This window comes from Protopterus annectens, chromosome 1.part2 (genome assembly GCF_019279795.1).
Source record: "Protopterus annectens isolate FY-2018-M chromosome 1.part2, PAN1.0, whole genome shotgun sequence".
Classification (NCBI taxonomy): Eukaryota; Metazoa; Chordata; order Ceratodontiformes; family Protopteridae; genus Protopterus; species Protopterus annectens.
In genome coordinates, this window is record NC_056727.1 from 566045523 (window position 1) to 566056600 (window position 11078).

Sequence of the window (11078 nt, forward strand, 5' to 3'; positions counted from 1 at the left end):
AATCCACATTTATACAACTTGATCATTTTTTGGCAACATATTTGACAACTTCTTGTGAAAGTCATAAGGAAATGTATAAAAGGAATTTTATAGAAAGGCCTAATGTTAAAGTCTTATCACAAATGTATGTTAAGAACTTTTGAAATGAACATAACACAGGTAGGCTATACTGTTTTTTCATACTGCTGATTGTTTTCTGCCAGCATTTACACCTTTTCTCAGCACTAGTTCTGACTCCCAATTGCTTTTTTGTATCGACTCATAATATGAAAACTCACCGTATCAGTCACAGAATACCTATTAATAACCCAGTTATAAGCCAGCCCAGTCACCCAGTTATAGGCCAGCCTAGTCACCCAGTTATAGACCAGCCCAGTCACCCAATTATACACCAGCCCAGTCACCCAGTTATAAGCAAGCCTAGTCACCCAGTTATATACCAGCCCAGTCACCCAGTTATATGCTAGCCCAGTCACCCAGTTATATTCCAGTCTAGTCACCCAGTTATATGCCAGCCTAGTCATCCAGTTATATGCCAGCCCAGTCACCCAGTTATAGGCCAGCCCAGTCACCCAATTATACACCAACCCAGTCACCCAGTTATAAGCAAGCCTAGTCACCCAGTTATATTCCAGTGTAGTCACCCAGTTATATGCCAGCCCGACTCCAATGTCACTTGAACCACAGTGCCTGGCCTATTTTGCCTAATGTGACCACAGCCATACTAGGAAGGCACTTAAATGCCTTAGAACTAACATGAAGTCATTAGTTTACTTCTTCAGAAGAAGAATACTGTTGTAAAATGCCTGAGTTACAAAGACTGCACAACAGTTGTCTGTAATGCTTATATATCATTTAGAATTATCTTTTTTTTCTTTACTATCTACAGTGATGATCCATCAACAGAATTTAATCTGAGGACTCACACAAATTCGAGAGACCTGAAACTTGCAATAGACAAAATATCACAGAAAGGAGGGATGTCTAATGTTGGTGAGTAAATATTAATTTGTCATTTTAGCCTGAAAGCAATATGACAGTGCTAGGTTTTAACTAGTCTCATGCAAACTGATACAGAAACAGCAGTCATGGCTAATGTATAATATGCTGACCCAAAAAATACTAAAGCACAAAAGAAAGCACATTTATAAATATATAAAATATTTTATGGGACCTAGAGCACATGATTTTTAGATTTTTATCTTGTACAGAAAATCAAGTTTATGTGTCTGTGTGTGTGTGTGTGTATATATATATATATATATATATATATATATATATATATATATACACACATATTTAAACAGATTTTATATATATATATATATATATATATATATATATATATATATATATATATATTATAGAAAATGTGTGGTTGTGTAAGATTGTGTTGAAAGACAAATACTGATCTGTTTAAATTCTCAGGGTGGCTGATGCTACATTGCTGTAGGGCTACAAACCTCCATCTTTTTGCCAAGAAAAAATATATATGTATATATATATATATATATATATATATATATATATATATATATATATATATATATATATATATATATATATATCATATAGTCGAATCAAAATAAATTCCTACCATAAAGATCGACTCACATATTCAAATCTAAACGTTGAAAAGGTTAGAGTGTCACCAACACACTTCCTGTTGCGAATTCAACCTTTGTCTACATCCATAGACTGCACACCCCTCCGCATATTACATATTCCAACTCCGAGATCGCACTACAGTGGGGAAAAGGATATATTTCCCGATTCACACTGTACCATGATCTCTACTGTTAAGGTCAGACATGTATGTACAAATGCACAGTGCATTCGTACAAGGGATGCTCGCAGTGTTGATGGTCGGCAATACAGAATGCTATCAAATGACTTACTACATTCTGGTTGTCACTGAACTATCATTGTACATTTTTAAAGTAAACCATATATTTTTCCTTCATATTAATTGAATATATGTATTTTTATATTTTCATTCATATTATCCATACAGCTTGCAGTGTCTTCTAAAGTTCTACTCACATCTCAGTTATATATTGAGCACATATGGTGAGTCAGAACTGAAGAAATAAAAAAAAATACATGTTACTACTAACTGTCAAGCCCAGAAAATATAACAATCCTACAACGGCATTTATATAAACATACTGCTGTTATGGGGGCTAGGTGGGCAGGCTAAATGTAATTGAAAAACCAGTACTCCCTGCAGCGAGAAGCTCTCAGCCTCATTGCCCTCAGGCACCTCAGTCATCACCTTAGCATGAACAGAATACACTGGAGGCACCTGTTGAACTAATCTATCATCAGAGCCTGCAGCGCGGAGACAAAAATGGGAAGTTTGCCATAAGTCAATCTGTCCTGACATTGGTTTCAACATACTTAACAGATATGTCAGCATATGTGAGGACAGCTAAGTATGGCTGGCAGCTAGTCTGTCCTGCCTCCTGTGAAAGGTGACACAATTAAAATCACACTATACTTGTGTGAAAGAGAAAAAAACACTCATCAGAGAAAGGTAACTGTAAAATAAGATAATAGAGCAACAGATACAGTCCTATACATACAAACCCTAAGATACATGACAGGCAGCATGTCCTCTGCGTATATATTAATATGCTTAAACAGAACGTGGCACAGTTTCACATGGGAACACATCAGGAAGTGTGCTGTCTCCATTACAAAGTGCAGCATAATGCCCTGCAAAGCAGGACCATGCAGAAACTCACACAAAATGTAGTAAGCAGATTACAGTCAGTGATGCCACACGTAACACCTCCACCTGACACGAAAACTGTAGCTAATAAATGACACATATTTCACAAGATTACCTTGACAAATATGTGTCAATAACACAACAAAGCCAAACTTAAAACATGATAAAAGAGGAAAATATAACAAAATAAAAATGCTATTCAGTTGCTGCACCATTTGGGTCATTATTGTCTAACCTCCACCCACTCACGGAGATCAACAGAGCTACAATGTATTAGGTCATCAAAATGATGCCTGCACTGTCTTCCCATTATATTAATGCCAGTTGCTGAGGACAAATCCTCATCCAGGCCATAGCAGGGATCAACATTTTTCAGACACAGTAGTCAGTTTCTGAAATAACCACAAAGAAGATAAAGCATAATCTTCCAAGCCTTCACACTCTATCCAGGTACTTCCAAGCAATACTAGTGGAAGCTGCTGTTCTTCTAAATATCCTCTGAAAATGGTGTGACATTCATGAGGTACAAAATGGTGATTCGTGAAGGATGTGGACATAATTTCTCAATTACAGATAATACAACATGTAGCTGTGAAGCAGCAAGTGGCATATAGTCTTGCAGATCTCCAGCACAAGCTCATGGCCATGAGCCATTAAAGGAATCTATAGAAAAAAAGCTGTGATTTAATTTGCAGATACATGGCAGAAAAATAACGCAATTCATAGACATTCATTCAACAGACCTAATTTGTCTAAGTATCGTGCAAACAGGTATAAACTAGCATAGTTCTAGGGGAATGCTGCCATTTTGTAGCCTCGTGATAAGGATTTTGGAAGGCATCTTCAATGGCTGAGTAACAGTATTGGGGGAGTAGCAGCAGCATTATCTGGATCTATAGGCATTCTGAGGAGGTGCACAGCACTTTGGAAGTGTATAAGCTGTTTTTATCTACCTTCTTAAGGTTGCACACCCTTGGATTACAATTCTAATTGCAAAAGGGTAGCAAAATTAAAATGTGTGCATGCATGTATGTCCTGTTTACACCACAATGTTAGGCACCCTGTCCTTGTACATGCCTGTCACTGTTATGGTGATCTTCCGGAACATTTAATATAGATGTCAGCGTGTGGTGGTACCTAAATATATGTATCTCCTCCAGTGTATTCACGTAAGCTTATGTCACTGGCAGTTATCAAGGTGAGCCCAAAGCTGCCAGAAGAGATTTTTGCCTTACTCTATACATACCTACTGTATGTATGTATGTATGTATGTATGTATTCTCCTATCTGTTATATGGCATACACTGCTGCCTCTTTGATTAAAATTGCTCATTGATTATAGGATGGTTTAACTGGGTTACCCCTTTGTTTGTAACTGTCATCTACCAGTCCCAGTAGTATATCACCTGTAGTCCTGTATCATGTGTTCAAAAGTATCTGCATCTTGTCCAGATAAAGCATAGTCAGCACAACTAGAAGGCATCTTGTATGGCTTACAACTTCCACATTCTGTTTACAGTCATGCTAACAATCTTCCCATTCATACCTCTCAACTGTCCAGATTTTTGCAGAATGTCCATATTTTGCCTCTTATTTTTGTTCTGTTCCTCATAAAATTTGTGGTTTTCTGGCAAATCATTGAGGACTGAAGTCATTAAATATACTAAATAATGACAGACAGTTTGAGTTTCATACTTCATATCCTTCAGAAAATATATAATTGTGTCAAATCTGTCATTCTATCGTCTGTCTACATTTATAGGAGAAATATTTAAAATCTGTCCCTATTTTTGGGCCTTTGTCCCCCCATTTTTTCTGGCTTTGTCCAGATTTTTTGTGATGTGTGGATGAGAGGTATGTTCCCATTTGCACTCAGTTTATCAGTTTATATTTACATAGAGCAGCAGTCTGCATCATTCTCCCACTTTGATCAAGAAATCTTCTTGTCCACATATCAAGCCAACCAATGGAGAACATGCAGGCCTATTTTCATTTCTGTTATTCCAATTTGTAATGACCTCTTTCCCTTATCTCCCTACCTAAGGTCTCAGCTATTACTGTTCATTTAGCCTATTTGTTTTGTGGAGAGACAGTCATTCAAAGTCTGGATGGCACCCCTACATCCCATTAGGTCCTTCCAATTTACTCTTCACTGATGACAGTCAGGTGGTAGAGAGTGGGACAGCTAATGGGTCCCACAGAACATCCTTCCAGAGGAGCTGCCTCCCAGTGACCTCCCTTAGGGTCTTCCACTTTGTCCAGCCTTGGGAAAGTGTATACACACACACACACACACACACACACACACACACACACACACACACACACACACACACACACACACACGTATACACACACACACGTATACACACACACATGTATACACACACACACACACACACACACATACACACACACACACACACACACACACACACACACACACACACACACACACACGTAACAGGGTTGCGATGTGTACAGCATCACATGGTAGCACTTGCTCTCTAGGCTCATGTTCCATGAGTATTGTATCTAGAACTCTTACCAGCACCTGTCTCACTCAACATGGATTAGCCACTGTAGCTACTTAGTTTCAGACTCCCTGGCCCATCCCCTCCAGTGCTTGTGCAGATTATTGAGCATACTGGCAAATTACTTTGCACCTATTCCATAGCAAATGCTTGGAACAAACTACCTCATAATGTCAGATGTATCACTGACCCTAACACCTTTAAAACAGCAATTAAAGACTACCTCTACAAATCATGGTCACGCCTCTGTCATGACCCACCTACTACCACACTAGTCCTTTCACTGGCTTCCTACCTGTTATTTTCCCTACTAGTATTTTACTTCATATACTTATTTCCTATATTTCTCTTCTACTCTATAGTAGCTTCAAGTTATGCCTTATTACTTTTTTCTCCTCTGCTACTCTTTACTTTGTGTTATTTTTATATTCCTCTTTCTCTTCACTGTTTATTTTAGGAGCTCTTACTACATATATCTTCCAAAGTATACTTAAAACTGTTCAGTTTTTATTATTAACAAGTTATGTATATGCCCATTATGCTGATTTTGTCTCTGATGATAAATCTGTGAGTTACTGCTACTTTTGTTATTTTTCTATAGTTTCTGTTTCTTGTGTATAAACTGAACTAGTAATGTACACAGTCTTTTGGTACTCATTGTTTTTTCTCTTGCAACAACTGTCAATGTTGTATAATGTTTAAGTAATGTGCTATTGGAGCTTTTCACCTCGGTTCTCTGCTGAAAAAGGGCTTTGTCCAATCAGACTAACCTGGTTAACAAACGTCAAATAAATAAACATGGGTCATCTGGGTCACAGTCAGGGTTCCATCCCTCTGTTCCACAAGGTCAGGCCATTATTGTTAGTTTTAAAACATCCAGCATGGTCACTTATCCAATCAAATGAAGCATAGCTAGCATGATTGGTATAAATCTCACTCATCACAGTGTCCTTATTCTAAATATCGTACTCAGTCACCATGTGCACATGTTGGACTGAATTGTCATCCTGGACCTTCAGCAGCTAGTGCAGAGGATTAAGGCTGTGAGCTATTAACACTCTGCTTCCTGTGGTCAGAGGTTCTGCTTCCTGTGGTCAGAGGTACAGGATCTGATTTCTTCCACTTTCATTCACCTGTTGTGTGGCTGGGAGCAAAACACTGGACCAGAAAGTGTTCTTGGTTTAGCTATGAAAAGGGACACTTATGTCCAGTGAGTTTATGTAGTTAAATGTATAAAATACTATATGTATATATATATATATATATATATATATATATCAGAGCCTCAGCATGTTTGTCTAGTGCCTAGTGAAGTTCTCTCATCTGGTGCTCCCCTAAAGACAAAAAAAAAGAAAGAAAGAAGAAGGCCCTCTACCTGAGTTAAGGACAAAAAAGGTCGTCTGCTTGAAAATGGAATAAGCAGCTTCCTGCAGTTAGCATGCCAGAATTCCACACTTGAACCCCTTCAGGGTTTCAGCTGTGACTGAATACAGTATCAGCATTCATTTCTGAATGTTGGTGCAGCAGTACCACCCCATCACAAATACCAATCCTGCCCCAAGACTTGTGCCTGGGGACAGCCATCAACCCCTCCCCCGCTCCACACACACACACACACACACACACACACACACACACACTCTAACTTCATTTCTATAAAGAGGTACATGCCTTTAACAACTGAGCAAATCCCTTCAGTAAGGGCAACCAGTATTTCACTTAGTTATATACTTTACCATCTACTTAAATATTAACTTTCTCACATAACCACCAGCCCACTGCTGCTCTCAAATATTCATAGCAAGCTTCGTTCCTTCACAGCTCAGCACAAGTTTATCACCTAAATAATGAAACATTAGTTCTACATATTAAATAATGCTAAACAGTCTTCTCAGTTCTTATAATAATTTATACCTGGTGTCAGATGATATATGTTCTCTTAGATTTAGTAATGTAAAATAGCTGTGTATTTCATTAAAGTGTAACATTTATAACTGTTTTCTTTTAATAATAGCAATGAATGGTTTATTGTTGCCATCCTTATTGTTTCCATGACAGACTAAGTTACCTCATCAGGGAATGAAACTGTTCATTCTACAGATGGTTTTAAAAGAAATGTCACATTTTATTTGAGTTTGAAAGTCTGTCTTACCTCTGTGCAGTGTATTGAGGGTGAGGGAAACACTTAGTGATCTAAAAAGGGCATTTTTTTAAAAGTATTTCAAACTTTTTACTACCTCAACATAGGTTCACTTAGAGGGCATTTTAAGTTTAGCCACTTTCCCTTTTGGTGCTTGAATTAATGTTTCCTGATTGCTCTTACCCTTCCCATGGCTGATAATTGCATATTAGCCCTGGTGAGAATAACTGTGATCATACCATAGATAATCTGAGGGGACCTCTGTAAGGGATGTAGCTTTTTTAGGAACTGCCTCTATCCATTAGCAGCATGAGGGGCAATCCTGGGGTGCATTTTCTATTACCCATTCTTAGATCCAAGTTGCATTTGAATATGGACAGGGATGAGCTTTGTTTTACTTGAATGGAGAGTCTTTCCTGAACAGTGGTATCCTTATTAATATATATATGTCTTTCCACACCATTCTGTTTAGATACCTGGACTGATTATTCCTCTTGCCATTTGACTTGTTGATGTTCAGTAAGTCCATCAGTACTGGGTTGGAGGATGCCTTGTATGACAGACACAGGTCACCTCTTAGCACTCTGTAGGGTACCGAGTATAGTGATAAGGCTTTGAGGTGGTCCATGCAAGACCTATTGTTTAAGACTTGTATTCTTTTAGTAAGTTATCTGTGTGGGCATTCCAGTTGTTACATATGTCTGGACAGATACATGCCAAAGTGAGTATTATACAAAATGATTGACCTGTTGAGGGCTTCGTAAAGGGGGGGCAATAACATTTCTAGATAAATTTGTTCATAACTTGTGCAATATAGAAAGACTTTCTTATGACACTACATGCATGTTGCTTGAAAGTTAGGTCACTGTCCACACAAGTTCCCAAATGCCAAATAACTGGGTCAACTCTCAGGGGGTATTATCAATTTGGTAGTCCCCTGAGGTAGATGACTTCCCAAAGGATACAATAATGTATTTTTTGGAGTTTAGTTTCAATTCATGATTCTGGAACCAGGTATTGTTTGGGACAAACCTTCCTGCATAACGGTTAAGTCATTTGGAGATTCAATAACTGCTCCTAGCTTGCAGTCAGATGCCAAACAGGAAAAGTCTCAGCACTGAATCCTGGGGGACTCCACTGGTGGCTGGTCTCGTTCTAGAGGTAGTCTTCCCTATTTTGATCTCCTATATCCTGTGAGCCAGTTGTCAGTCCAGCTTTTCTACTATATCGGAGTAGGGAATTGTGTCAAAAGGCTTGGCCAGGTCAAGGTAATGTATTGTGAAATGTTTTACCTTCATCTGTTGCATTTTGATTTTGAGCCTTTCACACTCTTTCAACCTGATTCTTGCCCTTAGAGGTTGAGAGATCACAGCATACATCTCACTGTCCCTGATTTTGTGTCATATTTTTGCTCTGTTCCTCATAAGATTTGTGTTTTTTTGGTAAATTTATGAGGATTGCAAAACTTAAAAAATTATGGGCATTTGAGTTTCAGACTTCTAGACTTCGTATCCTTCAGAAAATGCATGCTAATGTAAAACCTGTTATTCTAGCAACTAAGCATAAAAGAACAATGCTATACTTAAAATCTGCCCCTCATTCTGGACCTTTGACCTTTTTCCTGGCCCATTACATTTTTGGCTTTATCCCTTGAGCTATGAGGTTTTGATTTATAAATAAGAACTGTGAGCAAAAGCTGTTTAACACTTTCAAGCTTAACCTGCTGCATTTTTTCACTTGTTCAATTAAATAAAACAGAAGTGCAATAAAAAATTAGCAACTTGAAAAATAACAGTAATAAATAACCTTACTGAAGGCTTAAAGTCAGGTGAGAAGCTTTAATAACTTTTTTATAAGCAGGATAAATATCACACAGTATTTTTATTGTGCTTTTAAATAAATTAATGTTTCTTGCATGGCTTTAAAAATCTAACAAAACTGGGTCCAACTTGCAGTAATGAAAATTATAAGAAGAAAATAATTAAGACAAGGAAAAAAAACTGTATTAACCTCTTCTGAAAAGGCAGTAACAACAGAGTCAAAGTTATTTCAGTTTCTCGACTGCATTAAATCTTATTTTATCATAACCATCATCCTTGTCATTAATATTTTTACTGTAATTAATTCATAACTGTCTGCCAAGAATGTACCTGGGTGGGCTGCTGCCATTTCAGCTGAGGTCCACAATCCACAGAACTGTACTGGCATGTTCAACAATATGACCGTTATTAATTAACAGTAAATAACCATAAATTATCAGAAGTTGCAATGAAACAATAAAGTGTCAGTTGTAAAAAATAATAAGCACATTTATTCCTTTATTGCTAAACACAGAACAAAAGCACTTATTTTTTACAACTGACACTTTGTTGTTTCATTTCAACTTCCGATAGTTTATAGCAAATAGTGCAAAATACCAGAGCTGAATCATGGTCAAATGGGGCCCTAGGCAGGGTAATAGCAGTCCCTCCTGCAGGAACCCTCCTATCCCCCCACAGCAGTCCCCTCCCCAGCCATTGCAGTGCTCTATTACTTAGCTATTTCTCCCCAGTTACCATAAACACTGTTCAAACCTGTCAGTGTGCATACTGTTTTCTTATTTTCTTCTACAATGATTACAGATATTGAAATAAAAGAGCACAAACACTGATAGCCGCTTGTTAAACAAACAATATAGTCTCACAATGAAAACAGACTTAGCATGAGCAGTAAACTTTTCTGCCCTTGAAACTCACATTCATTGAAATTGCATAAAAACCTACATTCAAAGAAAATGCACATGGTCAGATAAGGAATAAGTTTACCTTTGGGCTGTTTTCAAACTATAGGCTCCTAGCACACATTTGTAGGGTCATGCATACATGTATGTGTTCTTTGATTCACCTTCCTGATTGTATTAAATTATATTCCTTATATAATACAGCACCACTTGTTGAAATGTGTTTTAAATTTTTAGTTTTGAACATTCTTCCAGTAAGCATTGAAATAAAATGTATGAACCAATAATGACAGACTACCCATTTAAAAATTTTCAACCATAAAAGGCCATTCAAACTTTTGTCATTACAATCCACCAATATCACTCAATAAGTACAATCTCTGAGAAGTAAAAGTCATCCGAATAATTCCACATTAACGAGATCTGTAACTAATAAAGTGGCTGCTACTGACAAACAACATTACATTTCAGTGTTTCATTTACAAATTCAATGTCTCCTGCCCTTGAAGAATGAATTGCCTGTGTTACTTAAAAAAATGGTAAGCTGGTAATATTGTAACAGGGAATGACTGACAAACCTACAACAACTTCATAGTTACTAGGCATCTCATACAAAGGAGGAAATACTCAGGAGTGTAGAACCCCTATCTCCCTTAAAATGCACCAAATAATAATTTCAAAGGGCACTGCAATATCCGCAGTCCCTATACAGGGTGTGGGAGTAGAATCCACAGCCTTCTGCACCAAAGGCAATTATGCTACTAACACTGCTGTCAAATTCTGCAGCACAGTGACTGCCATTTGCTAAACAAAACAGTTGCACATTGAAAACAGATTTAGCATGAGCAACAGTAAACTTATCTTTCCTTGAAACTCACAATTCCATGAAAATTAACTGAAACTCATAATCCCTTGAAAATGCACTGGAACACAACATTTCTCTGAAAATGT

At 37.5% G+C, this 11078-nt stretch overlaps 1 protein-coding gene across 3 annotated transcripts in view; it reads left to right on the forward strand.

The window, feature by feature from the left end:
• VIT (vitrin) overlaps positions 1-11078 on the forward strand; it is a 1072224-nt gene that overhangs the window by 937253 nt on the left and 123893 nt on the right. For all 3 annotated transcript variants that reach the window (XM_044057778.1, XM_044057780.1, XM_044057779.1), the window contains one exon: positions 890-993. In XM_044057778.1, coding sequence (XP_043913713.1) covers positions 890-993 — 104 coding nt within the window. The remainder of the gene's footprint in view (positions 1-889; positions 994-11078) is intronic.